Genomic DNA, 24,391 nt, shown 5'->3' with positions numbered 1-24,391 from the left:
TACAATGGGCTTTATGTCTTGTTCTGATCTCATTTTCTTTTAGAACATTACAATATAGACAAGAGCATGCCATTCAGCCCATCAGAGCTCACCAGTTCTATTCGCTTAATTCTTCTAAAAATAACATCAAATCTAGTTTTGAAATCCCTGAAGTCCAAGTGTCTGCCACTCTACTTGTTAACTTATTCCATGTGTATTACATGTTTGTGCAAATTTACCCTTAAGAAGTTTCCCGCTGTGTCCCTGTGTTTTTGGTGAAATCATTTTAAAATAAGTCTCCATCCACTATACTCATTTCTTTCATAAATTTAAACACTTTAGCCATGTCTCTTCCTAATCTTCTTTTGCTTAAACTGAAAAGGCTTTGCTCTTTAATATGTCCTTAAAATTCATCCCATGTAGCCTTGGAATCAGCGTAGTCACACTTCTCTGGATTTTTTTCAGTGCTGCCTTATCTTTTTTGTAGCCTGATGGCCACAATTGTACACAGTACTCCATATGAGGCTCATCAGTGAGTTATAAAACTTGAGCATAACTTCCTTGGACTTGCACTCTGCACATCGTGCTATATAACCCAACATTCTGATAGCCTTTTTAATAGCTTCTGAACACTGTTTACCTGTCCTAAATCCTTCTCATAAGGGTGTACTCAGTGGATGGTGATTCAATGGATTCAAGAATATCTGGCAATTCATCTAGCATGGTATCATCTGTAAACATAACCAGCTTGTTGCTTATATTTCTGTATTTATACAGATTGGAATTAGTAGGAAATTAAAAAAAAACAAATTTAGGTATGTACCTGACCTAGATTATATGTAAAACATTTTTAAACCTGTTCCACTGCTCCTCAGTGGTCTATATTATGGTAACCTAATGGTTTAATCACCCCTATGCCCTTAATTCTATCCTGATTTTTACAAAATACGAAATCTAGTCAGGCTTCACCCCTTGTTGGTGATTTAACACACTATGTTAAAAAACAGACACTGATAACATCTAAAAACTCCTGTTCTTGTGCTCTGCTATTTTCAAGGTTATCCCAGTTAATATTCAGGTAAAGTCCCCAAATACTATAATATCACCCTGTAAACTTGCCTTTTTAATAATACTAAAAAAATGGGCATTGAAATTACTGTTTGCATTGGGCAGTCTAGAAGACACTACCAAAATTAGGCCTCTTTCCATAATGCTTTACAGACAGAGCCAAATGTCCACACTAACATGGGGCTCATCGTCCAATTGAAGAGGACTTGAATTTAAATTCTGTTTGATATAAACAGTAACCCCACCTCCCTTGTTTGTTCTGTCTGTTATTCCTAAAAATGTGTATCCCTCTATGCTGTAGTCATCTCCATTTTTTTATGTAACTAGGTTACTGTTATTGCTATAATATGATAATTATGCTCTGCTACATAAAACTCCAACTCACTTGTTTTTATATTTGATACTTCTAGCATTAAGGTAAGCAAATTTTAATGTGTTACTCGTTGTACTTTAGCATTTAAACATTGGTTAAGAATTTACATTACTATGCATTCTTATTTTTACACTATTGTTTCTTCCTTCATTTACAGTTCTAAACCTGGCCCACAGTTTAAACAATCCTTGACTAAGCTACTCGTATGCCTCCCCAACACATTAATGCCCCTCTGGTTCAAATGTAACCTGTTTCATTGGAACAGGTCCCATCAGTTACAAAAGGAACCCTCATAGACCTATACTGTACGTTCAATCCTACACCAAGATATAAGCCACGTGTTAAGTCTTCTCATCTCCTCAGTCATACCTGGACTGGCACGAGGCACAGGCAGAACTTTGGCGAGGACTGCCTTGTCAGATCTGCTCCTCAGCCTGGCACCTAACTCTTTAAATTTGGATCGCAAAACTGACAGACTACCCTTGGACACCCCGCTCTGTCCAAGATCCTATCAAGCCTTCCAGGGAGATCTCCCACCTGTGCATCTGGATGGCAACACACTGTGTGAGACTGTCTCTGGAGCAAACCTTCACTTCAATCTCCCTAATGAATGATTCCCAAACTATTACTTCTCTCTTTTTGGGAACTGTTTTTGAGGTGGCCTGTTGGGGCTCATCATGCCTGCCTACTACCTCAAAATCTTCCGAGACACCATCCAGCTCCGCAAGGACCTGAAAAAATTTTGACACTTCCAATTCTGGAGTTGATGCCCCTGGACAGTGTGCCCCCTTTACTTTGTGCCTTGTGACCATGACCCACCTATTTCTTGTCTGGTCTAGAGTCTACTCCTGTGTCACTTTAGGGAGTGCACATTATCTCTCTAAAGGACAGCTGAGTCACGTCCGCTAATTTTCTACTACAACGAAGGCCAGCCAGCTCCTCCTTTTGTTCAGTGACAATGAGCTGGAGGTGCTAGATCAGCTGGCATCTCCTGCATATGTAGCCCTCATAAGAGACTGCTCCTTTAAGCCATCCTCGAAAAAATCCAAAACTGTAAACTTCTTGCATGGAAACTTCTTGTTGCCTTTGTTCATCAGAGACACTCGAACCCTCTTGTGGATGCCAGACAACATTACATCTGGACACAGATGCCAGGCATTTCATCAGTTAAGGCTAAAGAGCTTTGGCATTAACGTAGCTGAAACTACATGCTACTGTATTATATATGTAAGTCACAATCCATATCAGAAGAGATTTCAGGCATTGCACCTACAGCAGTCACTACATCTGAACATTACTTCTCAGCACTTTAACATGCTTACAGAATGGTCCTGGCATATATGGTATAAAATGTCCCTTCTGACTCTTGTAATGAATAATTGCTTATTATTGCACCCAGTAGTGGCAACATGTTGATTAGCACTTGCAAGTAAGAATTTCACTGTACTGTGACCCATTATAGGATAAGAATCACCTATACATTGGATATCATAAATCAATTTTGTAACAATTCATGTCTTCTTAGGAAACCAGAAAAAGGGGTGCAGTACCTAATTGAGAGAGGCTTTGTTCCAGACACACCCGTGGGTGTGGCACACTTCCTGCTGCAGAGAAAAGGCTTAAGCAGACAGATGATTGGAGAGTTTCTGGGCAACCGACAGAAGCAATTCAACAGAGATGTTCTGGAGTAAGTGTAATGGGCTAACGTGCCACACTTGTTTTTTCACCAACATGCACTCTGCTCTGGTAGCTTTTAGAGTGAATTTTCAGGGTGAATTTTGTCTTCCATGACACACACCATACTAGACCAAAATGCCCATTTTCTTTTAGTTGTGTGGTAGATGAAATGGACTTCTCAGGAATGGAACTAGATGAGGCACTACGGAAGTTCCAGGCTCATATCCGTGTCCAGGGTGAGGCTCAGAAGGTTGAGAGACTAATCGAAGCATTCAGGTGAGTTGAAAGAAAATGATACTGAACCAGTGTGTTAGATGATTGGTAAAAGCTGTATAGGGGCATGAGCAATTTCACCTGCTTGGTGGAACACTGTTGTATGACTTACTGTTGATTTTTCTTATTTTTTGTTTCTGCCCTTGCCAGCCAGCGATACTGCATCTGCAACCCTGGGGTGGTACGGCAGTTCAGGAACCCAGACACTATCTTTATTTTGGCCTTTGCCATCATTCTCCTAAATACAGACATGTATAGCCCTAATGTAAAGCCAGAGCGCAAAATGAAGATAGAAGACTTTGTCAAGAATTTGCGAGGTAAGATACATTTTTGCAGCACCTTGTGACATTTGTAAAGAGGTGACAGTTATTACAACAAAATGAGCAGGAGGAGAAAGCTGCATGTTCATTGCATTTAATTTTGAAAGAAATTAGGTACATATTTGTGTAAGAGCAATGTGTAAATGTGCATGTGCTTAACAGTTTATACCATAGTGGAGAAATTTAGAGAAGAGTAAATGTTTTCAGTAACACTTTACATTATGTGTTCATAATTACACTGTAACTACTAATTACCCATATAAGTACAGTATAACTACAAGTTATTAGTCCGTATTTACTGTGTAATGCTATAGTTAATTACTCAGGTGTCATTGTTATTCCACAGTTTATATAATTACAATGTAACAATTTATCACTGATCCAAGAAAAAGTGTGCTTATAGTTTCATTGTATCTGTACTTTCAAAATGTAATAAAAAAACACTGCAATTCTCCATTACAACTGCCCAGACCATTGAACATCTGTTACATAGTTGTAGTTACATACCATAATGTTTTTATAAAGTATTAAATATTATTCTGCCATTCAAATTAGTGTTTCCTTAATTGAAGGCCAAAACAGACCTGAGTAAATACAGTCATATAATCACTATCAAAAGTATACTTTTCAGGAAAAAGATTAATCTTGTGAAGCCTTTTTACCGGTAAATGAAGGAATAGAAAAACAACCAGTAATATTAGGCAACAGGCTCCAAGAAAACTCTATGGTATACTGGGATAAAGCACATTAAGTGTCTTGTAATAAGAACAATTATTTGAAAAAGACTAAGGCCAAATGCTCAACTATGTGACCTGCAGGAGTGGATGATGGAGAGGACATCCCTAGAGAAATGTTGATTGGCATTTATGAGAGGATCCGCAAGCGGGAGTTAAAAACAAATGAAGATCATGTATCTCAAGTCCAGAAGGTCGAGAAGCTGATTGTAGGCAAGAAACCGGTAAGCTGTGGTGTGCACTGTTGGAGTGACTGGCCAGTGCCTAATGGAAATTAAAATCAAGCTATCCTACACATTGGGTAGCTTTAGTCTATCATCCCTAGTACCATTCTGTTTCTCTGTCTTGTCTTCATGTTTATCTTTATACATATTTGAAACAAAATATTTGTATTTGACTCATATGCTTCCCTTATTATTTGATCCTGTTAGTTACCAATGTGAATGGTCACCATACAAATCAAAATTGTAATTTTCAAAATAGATTAGAACTGCATCAGAGTAAATGCTTTACCAAAGCAATCCTTCTGATCTTCTCTGTTTATTATTTTCATTTAAAAAAATACAGAAAACAATAACATTTTTATAACTTGCTGTATTACTAGCACCATCTAATGTATGTGTACAGTGTTTCTTTAGAATCAACTGAATCCATTTTTAATATTTTATTTTTTACATGAATTATTCACTTACCTCCATACCAGTCACAGCAGATTATTACCATTTTATGCAGTTCTTGCACATGTTTCTTTTTTCAACTTGTTCCTGTGGGTTTGTAATAAATAAGCTGCTGGATTTTAAAGCCTAAATGAGCCCTGGAGGGAATTATGGAGGAAACAAAAGGAAAATTAATTTAGTTCTACACGATAAGTTACTTTTTTGCTTTCAACTGAGGTAGTGTACTGTGTTTGGGTACTGGCTAAGAAGTAAGGTGAGGTCAAAGTCCCAAAAACAGCCAAACCTTATCATGTCCGTGCACATGTACTATGAGGAAGGCCATGTACACAGTTCCATGCTCACCACCCCATCCCTTAATATATTGTTGGAACTCATCTAGCTCTCGCTGTCTTGTTTTTTTGTTTTTTTTTCTCTAGTTCAGTTAGAATTTATTTTTGGCACCAGAGAACAGAACATATTCTGTGCCATACCTGACTATAATGCTTAATTTTTTCAACAGATTGCTGCCGTTTGGCAGCTCATTTTAAGTACATTCTAGCATTCTTGTTCAAGGTGGATGCATATTGGGTTACAGTGTACATTCATCTTTTTTGTTCTGGTAACATTTAATCTAACATAGTAAATACACCCATTGAGTGGCATGAGTACTTATGCATAATTCTGGTCGATGTACTGTAGCTGACAACTGGTTGTGTTCGCTAGACTCTCATCAGCTGTTAGTAGGTTGTTCATTGTAATTGTCCTTATTTACACACATGGTGGAAGTGAGAAGACAATTATCTGACCGGCAGGCATCCTGAGGGTTGGCCAGTGTAGAATATAATTGAGCATCTGCATGTAATTCTGTCATTTAAGGACTATAAAGGGGAAGCAAAAAATAAAAAAAAAAATACAAAAAAAGTGTGCAGATACTGTACATAAGTCTGTACCATAAAGGTATCTTTGAGTTATACAGAGGATTCTAATATTTCAGACAGGAGAATGATGTCTGCAGTGCATCCATTTCTAATCTGTGGAATGGTTTGTCCTGGGGAGGCATGGAAGGGTGCCAAAACTAGATTGCACTGTAGACACTGAAGTTGCCAATAAGAGTGCAAATTGTTTCATCAGCAGAAACCTCTACTTCATACTGCATCAATGACATCTCCTGTTTTCACAGATAAACAGGGGATGCTAGTAGCTCTCCTGTGACAGTGTCAGTCCCAGTTAGAAGTTGTGATATAATCAGGATCTCCATGCCTGGTTCAGTGCTATACAGGATATTGCTTATCATTTCTTCAAAGCTCCATTTGAATGGCCTTGCATGCTTTGTTGCACCTTGTGAACCTGCATTGAAGCACTTGCTTGATATGCAAGTAGTAACTACTTTAAGCTACATTTATATGAAAAGTAAATACACCTCATGGAAGCTGTTTACTTTTTCATCCTATTTGAACAGTCAAACGGTAGATCTTCATGCAAACAGTGCTTACAGATAAAGGTGGTATACTTGGGGGGGGGAAAAAAACAGAAAATATGCCTTTTCAATCATTTATTCAACAAAAATATCAACAGATGTAATAGTCTGTTGGAGGAAAAGGTAAGTACATTGTTGGCTAGTATTATCACCATTAGAAGAAATTCATTCTTGTTGGGGAGACTGCCCACCAGTCTCTGACATCAACTCGATGAAATTTGCAAAATTCCTTCAATTACAATATCTTTTGTAGGATTTCTTGAATGTACTGTCCATTTCAAATCCTTTCCCAAAATATTTCAATAGCATTCAAATCTGGGCTTTAACTTGGCCAGTCCGTAACCCTCCATTACTTCTTTTTGTGCCATTACTCACTGGCTTTGCTAGTGTGCTTCAGATAATTATCACATTGAAAGGTCCATTTCCAGTTCAACTTCAATTTTTGGACAGATGGTCTCATATTCTCTACAAGCACATTTTCATACATTGCATAATTCATAGTTAACTTGATGACTAAAAGCAGCCCAGATCCTAAGGCAGCAAAAGCAACCTCAGACCTTTACATTTCCGCCACCATGCTTCACAATTGGTAAGAGGCTCTCCTCCTGAAATGCTCTTCGTTTGTACTAAACATATCTACTGTTACTGCGGCCAAACAACTCTGTCTGTGATTCATCTGACCAGAATACATTGTAACAGAAGCATTGGTCTTTGCCTGTATGTTCAATGGTAAACTGCAGTCTTTCTCTAACTATCATTTTGGACAGCAAGAGCTTTTCCTGTCACACCTTGCATGCAGGTCAGATTTGTGCAATCTTTCATTTAGTATCAAATGATCAGTTCCTGAATTTTTGGGACCCACCTTTCCTAAATAAATTAGCAATTGTTTGAAATCTATACCACTTGTAGATTGTTTCTCTTACAGTGGAATATTAAAAAGAACAACAGACCCTACATTTCTGTGGTTTAAATAAGATGGGTACTACCTGTATACTGCCTAAGGAGGTTCTAATCATTGGCCCCTAATCTAGAGTACCTGATTGAAATTTTACAGATTTGAAGTGGTCATAATATATGGGTGTACTTACTTTTTCACATGACAAATCTGCATTTTTGGTCATTCAAATTATGAGAATAAATACACAATGTCAATTTTATGTGTCATTTGTTCAAGTATATCATCCTCATCTGTAAGCACCATGTGCCTAATTAAATTAGTTGAAAAAGTCACCCATTTTAATGAGGTGTTCTTACTTTTCACTTGACTTTGTATGAGTTACAAACAAAAGTGAACAGAAGAGCAACCTGTGACAAGGTACAATGTTGGAGACAGAGTTGCTGGCTTGATAAAGCATAAAGTCTTTATTGGGCACTTATTTGAATTAAACGGAGGGTCTTTTGAGGACTCCCCCTGACATTTCTCATCTGCCACTTCAGATAGCCCTGATATCAGCTGTCCAAAAAATTAATAAGAATTGAACTCCCACCACTGAAAAATTCTCTCCACTTTTGGTTGATGAAAAAGGCAAATGAATGATTTCCCTTTTAATTTTACACAATTTGTGATTCTTAGTATTTTCTAATATACTGTGAGTACATAAATGTCTTCCTCCATTGTACTATTTCAGTTTATCTGTGTTTCCTGGTCTGGCTCAGATGCAGCAGAATGCTTTTTAGTAATGGCAGATGTCCAGCAGAAGCAGCCCTGATTGACACAGACACTCACGGGGCATGACAACATTGCTCACTCAACTGCAATTATAGGACATTCATTGCAGTGCAAGCCAACCCCATGCCAGCAGACAGGTGGCAATGTACACCTCCAAGCCTGAGGACAGATGGGGTTGTCTGCTGGCAGTCCTTCAGAGCCACATGGCTGTCCTTTTTGTAGCTGCTAAGCAAATAAACATGTTTCAGATGCCAAATGTTTTCCTGCTTACTGCATGTTAAAAGCAACCACTTTTTGCGGAGTTTAACGCATATAGATAATCTGTAGAACATGCAGGAGGATTTCAGCAAAGTCTTTCTGCATTCAAGTTGAAAGCTGTTTTTATTCTTTATTGAAAAAGCTTAAAATAACCAAGTTTAGAGATATCAAGATTGTTTGAAGAAAAAAATATTTTAGTGGAGAACAAGCAGGAAGAAATTAGTTCTCTGACTTCATGCTCATGGCAACATTAAAATTCGGACGTATAGCAAGACTTGTACTCCTACTCCAAAAGCAATCCAGGAAAGAATTAGTTTGCTTCTTAAATGTACCACTTTCTTTTTTGTGATTAGTTTTAAATTAAGACTTAAACATAGAGAACTGGAGCAAACATTGAAAAAAACCCAAAATCTAATAAATCTTCACCTGTCTACCAGGGCTGAAATATAGTGGAAAACACAGCATCCCTTGATAAAATGGGGAAAGACAGAAATAACCATTAATACTAAAAAGGCATAAAATTGAGGAATGAAAAATATATCAATTTCTGTTCAGCCACCCCATACACTATGCCAAAGAAGAAAAGGGAATTAGGAGCATAAATAAATTGAGAAATTAATATATAATTTATAATTAATCATACAAGTAGACTTCTAACACATTTCAATGGAAAGATGGGATCAGTTATTAATTTTTTAGCAGTGTCCTCCAATAATGTTAGGTTTAAAAACAAGGAGAACCAATGATGGTTAGGAAGCTTTCATCTGGAAATAAGATATTTGTCTGTTATGGTGCCTGCTAAAAATAATTTCTTTTTGAAAACAGAAAGAGATTAAACATAAGTTTAGGAGTGGATGGAAATTTAAAATCCTTAAGGCACAGCCTGGAGATGAAAGACATAACCAAAACATGTGAAGGAGAGTACCTGAAGAATTTGGAGCAAAATCGACAGTCTGGATTAGGAGACAAGTTCATACTTAAGCACGTTGGGGGAAGGTTTGAATAATGATAGTAGACAATTTGCAATTGGGCATATTTGTGATTAGGGTCATTGGAACTCAGGGAAATATTTCTGAAAATTAACCCATAATTTACATATGAAATGTCTGTCCAAATGTTGATTACAGAAAAGGATTTGTTAGAAGAGTTAACTAAAAGAGTGTAAATTAAGAAGGCAGGGTTTTTTGAGAGAGAGAATAAGATAAGATAAAAAGCAGGTGATTGTAATGTTTTAAGAACAACACTCAGCTCTTTTAAGGCAGAGAAAATTTACAAAAAACAAACAGAATGAATAGGTAGGAATGTTGAACTGAGAACATGCACAAACCAGCAGTGGGGAACTGCAGGTTACTTCAAGAACACAAGTGTGAGGATTATGTTTTTCTGGTTTCTTTAGATACTTCAACACCATCCAGCCATCCGTTTTAAGAGCTATGCAGGTGGATGAACCTTTGGTGTACTGGATAATGGACTGTCAGGCAGACTGCAGTTTGTGAGGCTCAAGGACTATCTTTCTAATATAGATGTGAGCAAAACTGCAGCATGACAAAGAACAATCCTCTTTGTTTTTCTTTTCACTCAGTACACCTTAAACTGTATAATACCAACTCATGTCACTTAGCTGAAATGTTCTGATGATTCTGCACTAATGGGGTATATTGACAAGGGGAAGAGTAGAAGTTAGTTTGGGAACAGCGTGTCTTGGTGCAGAAAGAATTGTCTGCCACTTAACATCAGCAGAACAAAGGAAGTGGTTGTTGACTTTCGCTGCACCAAAAAGCCTTTATGCTTGGTCATAATTCAGATTGTGGCTCTGAAGGTGTTGCACTGCTCCAAGAACTTGGAGATTCACATCAATGGCAGTCTAGACTGATCTCATAACATGCAGGAACTATATAAGGAAGGGTAGAGTAGCCTCTTCTTGGATACTGCACTCCCTTAATGTGGATAGTGACATTCTTTACATATTCTAAAACTCTGTGATGGCCAGAGAGATTTTGTATGCTGTTGTGTGCTGGGTTGATAACATCATTTCAGGAGATGGCCACCAAATCAATAAGCTGATTTAAACAGTATACTCGGTTATGGGATACATTCTTGGTCCCCCTGGAGGAAGTAGTGAAGGAGCAAATGAAAATAAAACTGAGTGCCATTATGAACAGTGATGCACATCCTCATTCTGACAAACTATCACTGAGTACTTTCATCTACCAAATTGTTCGGCAAAGTTTGCAAAGGAACACTACTGCTGCTCCTTTAAACCAATGGTAATATGCCTGCATTGTGCCTCACTGTGATTGTAACTTCTGTATTTACCTTTAGCCAAGTCAGGAATTTTATTTCTTTTTAGTCATTCTGGTTTGTATTTCAGAGGGTGCTTGTTGTGTGTCACAATACTGTCATAAATTTTATTTATTTGGCTTCTGTAAAAATTCAAACTTCTCTCTGGGGACAAATAAAGTTCTCTCTATCTATCCATCCATATGACCATCTATCTATCCACCCAAAAAATGATTGGACCATAGAGGATATACACCAATGTAAAGGATTTTTTTTTTTTTCAAAAAAGGGTGTGGTTAATTAATGGGAACCTTCCAAGTCCCAGCCATACTTCTTACCTTCCAAACAAATTTAGACATTGTGGGCCTAATTTTAGACCAGTAAGGTGATGGCAGTAGAGGAGGAAATCCTTGAACTAATACTGTTGATAGTCATCATTTAGCACAATCAAAATAGTGTAATGGTATGCATACTCTATAAAACCCAAAAAATAAGCCAGGGCTCTCCCTAACCTGCCCAGAAGAGGTCTTACCTAAGGCAGCCTGATCTCAGCAACCTTAATAACTGGCCTCAGCCTATGCAGACTCAATAGGGGGTTTTGCTTCAAAATTTAAAAATATATTTTAATGTCCCTCAGGCTTAAGGATAAGACGAATGGAAATCTTTATAAATGAAAATATTTATTGAAAGGAACAAAAGATCAAAAAATAGCAAGGGAAGGCAAAAAATGAAGGCAGAAAGGGTTGGCAAACCACAGAAAACAAATCCCAATTGTAATACAAATAATCAAAAGTCAAAACAGAAGTAATAAATTCACAAATCCAGAAAAATCGATACTCTGGAGAAATCAATGAAGTGCTATGGGACTCGCTTCCCAGCCTCAGTTTGTGGGCTGGGAGTGGTCCCTTGGCAGTGGTGTATGTGCAGTCCCATCTCTTGGGGTTCTAGCCACAAAATACAAGGATCTTCAAAAACATATTGACAGAAATTACATAAACACATGAAACATACTTAAAAATAAACAAAGAAGATGCCAACAAGGAAAATATAAATGAGGCAGGGACAAAACCTTGGCTAAAGCATAACAGCAGGAAGGGAAAGATTAAATTTAACCAAAAGTTCAGATAATTGATGACTTCTTTAAGAACCTATTGATAATTGTGATACAGTGAAAGTTAGATTAAAGAAAATATCTTTAGTAAGGTATTAAAACTGAGAAATAATAAGGTATTCAAATGAAACATGAGATGTTTGAACAGATTATTGATTGGAAGTAAAATCAGTATTAAACCAAGTAATTGTATACCGGTAACCAGATATATCACTGAAACTATCAAAAAGCTGCAGAACATTTGAAATGTCTCTAGGGTTTTTTGTTTTATTAAGAAAAGATATATAATGTGCAATAAAGAGATACAGTGTCATATATAATAACTGAAGGGACCATATGAGTGAATCAAAACAGCCAATGGCTCAAGAGACAAAGTATACTGCAGAAAGATAGAGGGATGGATGGGAACTGTCTGAGTTAGTAAGGACAACAGCAGAGGAAGATGAATACAAAGGTTTGATCAATTGAAGAAAGTTTGCATATTTGTTTTGTTGTGATACAAACAGTTTAACTGATCAAAAAACCTTGCCAAAATTAAGAAGAAACAGAACAGCAGGGGAATCAAGACCAGAAGTGTGTCAATAATATGCAACAGTCTCAGTATATTATCTGAAGCCTGATAACTGTAATGGTTTTTATCCTTTATGGTAGGATTTTAGCCAATAATTTGACAATTAAGAAATAAAGTATTATAATTTTGGCAATGGGTTGATCCTTATTAAGTTTAATAACAAAATCACAGCCATATTGAAAAAGGGATGCAATTTCAGATTGTTGAAATAAAATATTAGCATCAATAACAAAGAGTCACCTAGCAATTCCCAGAAATATGTTAAAAATTCTGGTGGTAAGCCATTATAGCAGGTATCCTACCCTTCTTTAATGTTAAAGGGCTGCTAAAATCTAGCAGTGGTTAGTGCATCAAGAAAGTCTGCATCTTTAGAAAATTGTGTCACTTTTAGAGAGGACAAAAATGACAGATGAAGCACCATTTTGTGCAGAGATCAGCGAGACAAAAGTAGATGAATTCTGTGTTTATCTCTTTGCTATCGCATGTGACATGACCATTGTTTGATTTTACTTCAGAAACTGACAAGAACATCTCATTTCTGTGTAACTGCAAAGCAAACATGTGGCAGAGTGACATTACAACTTTAATGCATTCTTGTGTGACCATTGTAATTGTATATTTGTCTGTCCTAACATTTTTACTATATATAATGGTAAATCAGTATTATAAAATTTGCTGATTAAAAAGATTAGCACCAGCAGCCTTAAAATATGTGCATCATTTGAAAAGAGAGAGGAAAAACAGTATTAATATGTTTTGCTAAAGTCATTGTAGGGATTTTTGTTATTTTGGATTTCAAAATCCATACTTAGCCTAGATGATTAATTGTCTGGACAACGTGCTCATGATAGGTTTTATCTGGATACATAAAAGACCTGTGCCCACCTGCTATCCCCGTGCCCTTAATAGCTCAGCACTACCTCACTCCACTGTCAAATCTATTTATTGCTGACACTTGTTTCATTGACTGTTATTATCAGTGACAGTATTTCTTGAACTTTTGGTACTGTGTGTGTGGGATTGCATTTGTTAATATGTGTCATGTTTTGGACTTTGAATACTGCATGTTTATTTTATTTCATTTTTTTATTACTATCAATTTGTTTCTTCCATTTTATTCATTTTTTAATTCACTTGCTTTCTTGAGTATTTATTAAAGATCTTTGATGCTTGTGGGAAAGTTGAACCCAGGCATTAAAGTCCTTACCATTTAAGTTGCTGTTATCAGACTATATAAAAGGGAAATACTGTAAATAGGGACCTGGTACTTATTTAAATTCAACCCAATTCCATATGTGTGTTTGCACAGATTTTAAACAGCATAACAGGGGCTTGAATGGTAGCTTATTAGAGGTGCTGGACTGTGCCTTTTACAAATCACTTGCCTTCTGTCCTCCTCATGAGTATTTCACCTGTCTGATGCTGACATTTCACTTGCAACCGACCATATGTTTTTTTATTACTCCACAGATCGGATCTCTGCACCATGGACTTGGCTGTGTAAGTGTTACTCTGTCTTCAGTGTTCCACTTTATTTCCCAATTCTTTTTGTTGTCTCTTTTGTGAATTTCTTCTTATTTTGAAACGCTGCAGTGAAAAAAAAGTTTGAAATGTTTTAGTTTGAAAGGAAATTTTTCAGGGGGAAAGCAAAGAGGATTAGTGTCAATTGAATAAATAGTTAGTTTGTAAGGGGCATCAGGATGTGTTGAGAATTGAAAAAGTGGTGGTGTACATTACAGTCCAAGGAAACTGGTCATCTTTATGTTCTTCACATGTCACACGAGGCATCAAGAATCTCTGTGTGGTTCTGTGTCTTCCTTTGGTGCACCCTCACAGCCATCTTGGTCTCCTATAGGTTCTGTCCCTGCCTCATCGACGGCTAGTTTGTTACTGTAGGTTGTTTGAGGTGCCAGACCCTAACAAGCCTCAGAAATTGGGCCTTCATCAACGAGAGATCTTTCTCTTCAATGATCTCCTTGTGGTAAGCAACGCAGTTTTGTTTTCCTTGTTTTTAACTTTGGATGTCACTGCTGGCATGCAGTGGAACTCGGGAAACTTTTCATTCATGGTTTTTTAGTCTTGAAGACTATTAAAGAGATAAATCCTCACACTATTTACCAGTATTTCACATCAGCTCTGGAAAGTGAACTTGTACATGTTTGTTTTCAGGTGACAAAGATCTTCCAGAAGAAGAAAAACTCTGTGACATACAGCTTCCGCCAGTCCTTCTCTTTATATGGAATGCAGGTTCTTCTTTTCGAAAATCAATGTAAGGCTTCCCCACACACTGGAAAAAAATGCCTCGGCCATAGCACATTCTGAAGTGGAGTGTAAATTAAACCATGACAGAGACAGGATGGTGGTAAATTGTTGGATCAGCCAAGATGTAGGTGTAGGGGGGAATGTGCACTCAAGCATTAAGGATTTGCTTTCAGGAATTAGACCAATGAACATGAAAGACTAACATGTGAATAACAATATTTGAGTAGAATGGCTCTCATATCTGGTGTTTATCTCCATGCCTGTGGCAGCATATATGTCATATTTACAAACCCTGTTGTTATTCTGACATGTTTCCAGATTACCCCAATGGTATAAGGCTCACTTCGGCTGTTCCAGGAGCAGATATTAAAGTTCTCATCAATTTCAATGCACCCAATCCTCAGGACCGCAAGAAGTTCACAGATGACTTGCGGGAGTCCATTGCAGAAGTACAAGAAATGGAAAAATACAGGATAGAGTGTGAGCAAGGGCCCTTCTGAATTTATTCCTATGTGTTTTATGTTGCCTGTTGCTGGAAGTTGAACTGGAAACAAATGGTGACAGTATAAGCATGCTTGTCTTACTCTGTCTGTTTAATTACAGCTGAACTTGAGAAACAGAAAGGTGTGGTGAGGCCCAGCATGTCACAGAGTTCGGGTCTGAAGAAGGATGCAGGCAATGGAAACCTGAACCGTGCTAGCCTGGATGATAGCTATGCCACTGGGGAGGGGCTGAAAAGAAGTGCGCTGAGCAGCTCGTTGCGGGACCTGTCAGATGCAGGTGAGGGCGGCCTTATACAGTGGAGCACTCCTTAGGGATAAGACCACCGCCACGGTAGAGCAGGGTTTTTTATTGCTCCAGGTGCCACGCCAGCGGAGTTGTGCATCATACCATGGTCGCTGTTTGTGTCAGCACCGCAGGTATGCGCTGCTTGCGCTCTCGTTGCTTCTTGTCCGTTTCTTTGCATTGCATCGATGAATGAAATTGAATGAAGCCTTAGTGCTGTCCTCAGGGTGGCCTTCTCTCCCGCTCTTTTTTTTTTTTGTTTATTTTTTCTCTACGTTTAAACAGGTTTACCTTTTGGGACTTTCCTTATCCCCTTGTGTTGTCATAACTTCTTGTGTCTTTTTTGGGAGCAGCGATCCCTAAAATCAGTCCAGCTAAACTTAATTCCGGGGGGCAGGAATAAGCTGGCTGCTCAGCTTCCACCAGGTCTCATACTGAGATGTCCACCTCCCAGGTTACAATTAAGTTTATGCCTCCCTGACCATCCTGGGACAGAAATATGAAATCCACTTCCAACTCCAGCTTTCTACAGCAAATCACACTGAGATAGTGGAGATTCACTTCTTGTCATAGCTCCACTAATGAAGCAGACAGACATGGATGGGAGGGTGTGGTTCTTGTATCAGTGTCTTCTCCTCTCTCTTGTATTTTGATTAGTTTTCTTTCCTGCTATGTCTGTAGAGCAATGCATTTGTCTCTGGGAGCTTTCTCATAATCTATTTTCTTCATTTTGTTTCCTGTTTTAGTCTACACACCTGCTGTGTTAGTGACCAATGTTCACCAAAACTTTAGTTATGTTTGTCCATCCCCAGTGTGCAAGTGTATAGACCTGTGGAGTTTCAGATTTCAGTCCTCAAGGACGTCTAGTATTTTGTGTTGTAGATCACAGAAATTCTTTTCCACTCCTCATGCGTAGCAATTGCAGTTTTTGTGGATCTCGAGTCACAATTTCTTATTTCAATTTAAAAAAAAAATAAATGGACTTGCAGTTAGCCTTCATCTGTGACCCTCTAAGGTTTTACTGATTTCTTTAAAGTCTTTGGACAACAGTAATGGCCTACCATCCAAGACAAGTGAGTGTTAGGCATCAGTCCTTGAAAAATTTAGAGACCTTGAATCCAGTCTTCAAAACTAATATGATTTCACACACAGTTCCCAGTGACTCTTGGTGTTTTAGGTTTTAGTCTTTGTAGACCTCAGGGTCCTCCCATTCATCATACCAGGACAGGTGGGCTTTCAGGCTATGCACTCAGCAGACGTAAGTAAATGCACATATAGCCCTTATAAGCCTGGTGGAGGGACGGGTTCAAATTTCAGTCCTCAGGATAATTGGCTAGATTTCCATCTAGTCTTCATTGTTCTGCATTCCTAGACTGTCACCTTGCCCTCTGCTGCCCCCTAGGTGTACCCACTTGGCTCTTACAGCCAAGGAAAAGTGTGTGTGTTTGTATCACTGAGGTGTGTGTCCATCTCTAATCTGTGGTATTGCATGTCCTGGGCAGGCAAGAGGGGCCGCCGAAGCAGTGCAGGATCACTAGACAGCAATATGGAAGTAAGTAGGAAGCGACTGCTCTGCAGCTGCTCAATGTCATCGTGTGCACTCTGAAGCCTTTCTGTTGCACCCCTCTGCTTTCTAGGTGACCTTCTTTTGGTTTGTTTTTCTTTAATTACGTGCGTTCCCTGCCTGCCTCGATTAATTTGCATGCCGTGGCTGCCTGCCGGGAGGAGCTAGCACACTCGCAGCAAGCATGACTCGGCGATTCAGACTAATCCATGCCACTGGTGCACTTTTTTTTTTCTTTCTTTTTTTTTTTCTTACTTGGCGCCGTGTGGACGTGAAACGTTTGTAAGGCTGTGCCCTACACTGACACACTGCAAGTTCAGAAGGCGTGTGTTCTCTTAACCCCTCATACGCCACACTCGGGCTTTCCCACGCCTGGGAAGTACAGACACGTCATGGTGTCCCTGCTACATCTCCAGCGAGACTTGAGCTTGCAGCAGCAAAAACTGGATGGGTTGAGGAGTAGCAGAGGATGTGGATTTCATGAGATTTCATTCATCAATTCCAAGTCACCGTGTCACGTGTGCGGAGCGGCGTTCTGTTAAAACAACACAGGCCCCTTGCCATGACATTCCACGTGGGCTGCGGGCCTTTTCCCTATTGCTGTGTGCGCTGCTTGTTCCCGCTTCTGCATGTTGTGCATGTTTGCTAATAGACTTCTGCTTTTGTCATTGGCCGCAGTGGTAATGAGCGCCAGCGAGATTTCTGTTTGTCTATCATGTCTGCCTGCGTGTTGTGTAAGAGCTGTAGCCAACACCGCTCGCTCACATGCTTCCACCCACACAGCTCTTCATGTTTGTTTGATTTAAACAGGATGAAGTATGACAGTGACACCCCTTTCTTGTTTCCTCCAGGGCTCCATCATTAGCAGTCCTCACATGCGCCGGAGATCAACGTCCACTCGGGAGTGTCCTCGGCCTCAGCAAGGACTCCCCAATTCTTCCTCACTCCTGGGAACACTGTTTGGAAGTAAGAGAGGAAAGTCGTCCTCCCAGGGCCACCCTGCCCCATGCCCTTCTCTTCCTGGTCCATCATCCCAGCATCCATCGGTGCTCCCTCACCAACATCATAGTGGGCCAGCAGAAGCCGTGACACACCATCCGCAGTACTGCCATGTGCAGCAGAAACCACCTCCTTACCATCATCATCATCACTATCACCCACCCCAGCATGTTCAGCACCTCCCACACCAATACCATCAGCCCCCTTCATATGGGCCACACGGTCACAGCCATGCCTCCCATTCTCAGCACCAAGTCCACCATCATGGACAACCGCAGCCCTCTGCCCCGCCTCCTACCAGCAGTAAGCCAAAACACAGTGGCATCAGCACCATAGTCTAGAAGAAGAGAGGGCAGGAGGAGCCATCCTTGACTCGAGAGGACAGCAGTTGTGAACGTCCATCTGCTGACCTCTGTCCAAATAACCGAAACTGGGAACAAAGTTCATGTATGTGTGGAGGCACAAGTTTTAGAAGATGGACAGAGAGGAACACTGCAGCTCTCCTACCTAGCCAGACATGACGGACCTGTGCTTGTCTGGCACTTAACAGCTCACTTTTGCTCAAGGCGCAGTCCACTTTGCTGTTTGGGAAAATTTTAAAAACAAAGACTAGAAAACAAGAGCAAAGACTGGGGAGGAGAGGAGAGAAGCCCCTCCCATTTGCATTTAATTCCCACCCTGCCCAAGGTGCACTGTGAGGCCTTGCAGTGAATGTGCCAATTTAGAAGCCTCCACCGCTGCAGGTTAAGACGATAGCTGGTGCAGCCTACACAGTAGTTTGCGGCAACTTTTGAGATAAAAGCAGTATTTTAAGTACTTCTTTCGATATGAAACCCCCTTATGTGTTCAACAGGAAAGATGTTACACAACACAGTTGCCTGGGCGCAATCGCTTTATTTTTTTCAAAGGCTGTTAGGAGCAGTGTACTGTCCTTTCACTTACTTGCCACTGTCCTCTGCCCCTTTACGTTTTACTCAGCAGGCTGAGTTTGCCTCACCTTATTAGCCAGCTGTACTGTTGGCACTTTGGTACTTAATTGTTATGTTGAGCACCCCGCACACCCCCGCCATCGTCTGTACGTATTGCCCAGCCTTTGTATTGTGCGCCCTGCCAACTTTACTTTGGCCACAGGCTGGCAGCTTCCAGTTTTTCCAAGGCGGAAGTGAACTGGCACACCGCTGCTCACTCACCAAAAGGATCAAAGCATTTGGTGGTCCTTGTGTCTCCCCCTGCCCGCGAACACCTGAGTAGCGGCATGCTCTTTTCTCACTCAATTTCTTTACAATTTTATAACATTCTTTAAAAGAAAGAAGTGTTACTTAACTCTTGCTCAGGCCAATATTCCGAGTCCTTATGGCAGTCGTTTACGTTCGCAGTTTGTTTTGCACAGAAATAAAAAACGAAAACTTTAAAAACGGGTCACTTGCACACTCTCGGCGGAGGTCAGAGGGGTTTGATTCCGCTTCCCGTGACTATTCAAACCCTGCGTTGCACACGCGTCGCGTCCCAGCCACAGACGGACCGGCGCCCCAGTGCCCCAACCCCGTAGCTGCTCTTATTATTAGAAAAACCGAAAAACTGTGTCGTTCGTATCGTGCACTGAACTGGTGTCTGTCACGCGTCCTGTCATGCATTCTCCTGAAATCTCAACTCAATATGACTGTTAGCACCCAGTCACGCGTGCGGCAGCCCGCCCTTTCAGTTTTTTTCTTTTCTTCGCAACACGCACCGAACTGCTGGAGGCAAGCCGCGGTCACCTCACGAACGCACCGGCGTGCGACACGATCTCTTCCTTAGACCGCAGTGTTAGTTTCCCCGCGTCATGTAGCAGACTGCAGCGGTCACCTCGCATGCTTTCGTCCTTTTTGAGTTCCCTTGGGTGACTCGCGAGTCCAAGACGTTGGTAAGCGAGCAATAAGCCGCACACAGCGCGGGTACCTGAGAGCGAGCGGCACGGCGGGACATGTGGCTGCCCGAGTGGGACAACGATGAATCAACGAATGTGTCTTTTTTCTATATGTATGTATGTATGTATATATATATATATAAATATATGTCTTTTCTAAATGTTCAACGGGACGATTTGTCTGATGGCGTATAAAAGACGCTCGAAGTGTTGCGCCTCTCCTGAAGTACCAGTGTACGGTCTCGTACTGCTTGCCGATGTCCTTCCCATATTACATTGCATGCGACAGGAGGCCCGGTACTGCATCGGCGGCTTCCTTCTCGTTTGGTTTTCTCATCCTCCGTGTTGGTTTGCTGTCTCATAACTCAGCAGTGTGCTGCTTCGCTCCAGCATGTGAGCTCTTGTGCCTGCAGGCTGAAAAATAATTGTGTAAATAGAGCGTCGCGCGGCACATGAGCCTGAGCGCCCGTCGTGTCCTCCACACAGCTGGCAGGGCCGAGTTGCGAGTGCGAAGGACGGGGACACGACACGAGGAAGACGAGTGCTTTCATTTCCGTTCGCATTCTGTTTGTAAGTAGTTCTATCGATGTCCAAATATAACTGTGATCATGTGAAGAAAGCAAATAAACTATCTTAACATTTGTCCTGTCTTTGTTTCTTGGAAGCAAGGATGAAAATGGGCACAAAAAAAATTTGGGTTTGGGGTGGTGGAAAGAAAACGGACTCAGGTATGCCTTGGCACGTATGTTGTAACGGGATGGGCTATGAAATAGGTCCTTGTGCTACAGATGGTACATAAGGGCAAAATGCTAAATTAAAGTTACTATTGCAATGGGACTTTACAGTTTGCTACAAGTTGAAATTATGAGGTCATATGTGGCAAAGTTACAGATGAGAATCAGCTTGGGTTAGAAAGATGGTACTTCATTAGTGTTAGTGGGGATATTCGTCTGATTCAATGGCAACACACAACAAATTGTGCAGCACTATGTGTACAATACGCTTATGTGTTGTGTGGCTTTGTATTCCTGTCTGCTGTTACTAGCTAGACTAAAGACGGACACAATCAGAATAGGCCTTATACAGACAGAGACTGCAAGCAAAAAGGTCCTGGTATTCCTTCTTAGACACCATGGTGGAATGATCTAGTGGGGATAAAAGTGCTCCAGGACAACACATTTTGGAAAGGATGGACAGCATTAGCCATGGTGACCTCTAAATGTGTGGCCATATTCTTTTCTAATACAGCCTCTAGTGAATCCAGGGTTAATTCCATAATGCAGCTGGCCTTCCTGATCAGTTTTATTCAGGCATTTGACATTCCCAGTGAACCATAACATAGCATGGTCCACTAGCCACCATGATGTCTATAGTACAGAAGCCGTCTGAGAACTTCCCTTATTAGCATAAGCTTGAGCTGAACTTAAAATGTTTTGTGTAAATTGAGAGGAAGTGAAAGGAAGATGGAGTCATTCCCAGAAGGCCCCTCTATTGCCGACCACTATCTTTGATGTACTGTCCCGAAGCTTCTCAGACTGATGCATGTCATTGAGACAATCTGTGATCAAGGGCACTACAGAGGCATCCACTTGCAGTGCTTTGAGCTTATCCTCCAAAATGAGAGGCTGTATAGTGCAAAAAGCATTGGAGAAATCAAATCGACCCAAGCCTATCCAAAGTACCATCCTTTAGGTAAGTTTTAATGTATTTGTACATATATTTTTCTGTAACAATTTGAAAAATGATGGTAATGCATAAATATTTAAGCTGGAAAATTATAACAAATATATAATAGCAATTTCCTTTAGCATAAAGTCCAAATATAGATACAGTAACCCCTCGCTATATCGCACTTCGACTTTTGCTGCTTCACTCTATCGCGGATTTTATATGTAAGCATATCTAAATATATAACGCGATTTTTCGCTGCTTCGCGGGTTCTGCAGACAATGGGTCTTTTTACTTCCTGTACATGCTTCCTCAGTTGGTTTGCCAAGTTGATTTCGTACAAGGGATGCTATTGGCTGAGAAGCTAACCAATCAGAGCATGCAGTTAAGTTCCTGTGTGCTGAATGGCTCAGCGACAGAGTGCTGAATTCGATTCTGCGGCGTTAACCAGGAAGTCTCGTCTTGCTCATTCAGCATCAACGTGTTTCGCTGTGTAAAGAGTTAACTTTGTGCTCTTTTGTGTTTATCTTTGTGCGTAGTCAAGCCCTTCATTATGGCTCTAAAACGATCTGCTCCTGCTGCTGCTTCAGGGGCTGTGCCCAAGCGCCAACGGAAGATGTTATTAATTGCCGAAAAGGTAAACGTTTTGGATATGTTGAAGGAAGGGAAAAGCTACACTGCTGTAGGACGCCATTACAGCATCAATGAGGCTATGATTCTTTTTATTTAAAAAGTAGGAAAGTAATATAAGATCTACGGCCGCAGTGTCCTTTTAACCAGGGTGCAAAACGAGTTGTAAGTGGATGTAATAAGGCAGTAGTCTGGATGGAATCTGCTTTAGGGTTTTGTATTGAAAACTGCTAAAAGAAGAACAAAGGCGGTGCTACACAGTCGCCTGAAGTGGCTCCTTTAGAAGAGCTGTAACGCTCTCCTTTGTTGTGCAGTAAAACTAAACTCATCGTTATCGGACAAGTCATCGTGTCATTGTTGGTGAGTAACCATAATTAATTTTCAACTTACAGTACTTAGTACATGTACGTACGTTTAGTGTCACTGTACACACATTTACTGTATACAGTTTTTCTTGCATTGTACGTATTTATTGCTGGTGGCCTGTCTATCGTAATGGCTGTAACATATGTGATATCGGAGACACTCGATATCTTTAAAATAATATTTTGGTTTTACTGTACATAAACAGTGTGTTTACATACATAATTTCAATGAATCTTACCTAATAACTAAGAGAATACAAAGGGTTTATGCTGTATAACTGTGTGGGGAATATTTATAAACAGTGTGGGAGAGTTTATGAGGGCTTAAAATATATAAAAATAACCATACAAACATATGGTTTCTACTTTGCGGATTTTCACCTATCGCGGGGAAAGTGTCCATCAGAGCTTAGAGACAGGATTGGATCAAGCCACGGATCTGGGGAAGGTTACAGAAAAACTCCTGTAGCACTGAAGTTTCCAATTATGGGAGAAGAGCCATGGTAAGCATGGTGACCTAGAACCCAATGGTCATTCTGTCTGAGCTGTGTGGAGATGGGAGAAATTTCCAGAAGAACAACCATCACTATAAAACTCCACTCATGATAGAGAAGAACCTCTTCTCTATAAAAGACACACAAAAGCCCACTTGGAGTTTGCAAAAGGGCACCTAAAGGACTCTCGGACTGTGAGAAACAAGATTCTGTAATATGATGAGACCAAGCACCACTTATCATCTGTGCAATACCATTCCAACAGTGAAGTATGGTGGTGGCAGCATCATTCTGTGGGGTTGTTTTTCAGCAGCGGGATTTGAGGGACTAGACAGAGTTGAGGGAAAGTTGACAAAAGAAAATGCAGTGAGATCCTTAATGACCAAGTTCTCAAAAGTGCTCTTGACCTTACACTGGGCCAAAGATTTACCTCCCAACAGGACAATGACCCTGAGCACAAAGCAAAGAGAACCCAGGAGTGGCTTAGGGACTGCTCTGGGAAAATCCATGAGTGGTCCAGCCAGAGCCTGGACTTGAACCCAATTGAACATCTCTGGAAAGATCTAAAAATAGCTGACACGTCCATCCAAGCATGACAGGATCATTAGAGAAGAATGGCAGAAAATCCCCAAATCCATGTGTGCAAAGCTTGTTACATCATATCAAAAGTGATTTCAGGCGGTAATCGATGCCAAAGGAGCTTCAACGAAGCACTGAGTTAAAGAGTCTAAATACTTGTGTCAATGAGATTTCAGTTTTTTATTTTTAATAAATTTGAAGAAATGTCTACATTTCAACGACTCTTTCTTGGTGGCTGTAGTTGTGTGTGTGTGTGTGTGTGTGTTGTTAGCCCGTGCCAATGTATGAGGGCCACTGGCTTACACCTGTTCAGAACCCAGAAATACACAAGTGAGCTAATAAGAGGGCCACAGTAGGAGTTGAAAACTGTGAATGTTGAGTGACAGAAGATCCTGTGCTGGAGCTTTCAGGTTATACCATTTATTTTTAGAATTGAGGGGTAACAAAGAACTGGCTGAAACGATGTGGTCAGAGAGCTCACGCGCATGTACAGCCACCATGACACATACAGGACTGACCAGCACATGATACATTTTTGGGAAGGTGGAGAACATTGAACCTGAGTGGAGGACGTCCAGAGAGACATCAACCTGCAACTGAAGAGCAGTCACATGAAGCTGCCCTGCTGTTCCACAACTCAGTTAAATTAAAACACCAAACAATGTGTAACTAAAGATGCGTGAGATGGTCAA

At 40.4% G+C, this 24,391-nt stretch overlaps 1 protein-coding gene across 5 annotated transcripts in view; it reads left to right on the top strand.

The window, feature by feature from the left end:
• iqsec1b (IQ motif and Sec7 domain ArfGEF 1b) overlaps positions 1-20,605 on the top strand; it is a 193,104-nt gene extending 172,499 nt beyond the window's left edge. For 4 of the 5 annotated variants that reach the window (XM_039770925.1, XM_039770928.1, XM_039770927.1 and 1 more), the window contains 11 exons: positions 2,946-3,107; positions 3,251-3,373; positions 3,521-3,687; positions 4,509-4,648; positions 13,917-13,946; positions 14,302-14,427; positions 14,616-14,715; positions 15,027-15,188; positions 15,312-15,488; positions 16,997-17,046; positions 17,910-20,605. In XM_039770925.1, the coding sequence (XP_039626859.1) occupies positions 2,946-3,107; positions 3,251-3,373; positions 3,521-3,687; positions 4,509-4,648; positions 13,917-13,946; positions 14,302-14,427; positions 14,616-14,715; positions 15,027-15,188; positions 15,312-15,488; positions 16,997-17,046; positions 17,910-18,398 (1,726 nt within the window). In that variant the 3' untranslated portion in view covers positions 18,399-20,605. The remainder of the gene's footprint in view (positions 1-2,945; positions 3,108-3,250; positions 3,374-3,520; positions 3,688-4,508; positions 4,649-13,916; positions 13,947-14,301; positions 14,428-14,615; positions 14,716-15,026; positions 15,189-15,311; positions 15,489-16,996; positions 17,047-17,909) is intronic. The other variant, XM_039770929.1, reaches the window with a different exon arrangement.
• The last annotated feature ends 3,786 nt before the right edge of the window (positions 20,606-24,391 follow it).

Source organism: Polypterus senegalus, chromosome 12 (genome assembly GCF_016835505.1).
Source record: "Polypterus senegalus isolate Bchr_013 chromosome 12, ASM1683550v1, whole genome shotgun sequence".
NCBI classification, from domain to species: Eukaryota; Metazoa; Chordata; class Cladistia; order Polypteriformes; family Polypteridae; genus Polypterus; species Polypterus senegalus.
The sequence above is the reverse complement of the archived record's forward strand: the minus strand, read 5'-3'. Positions and strand labels throughout refer to the sequence as shown.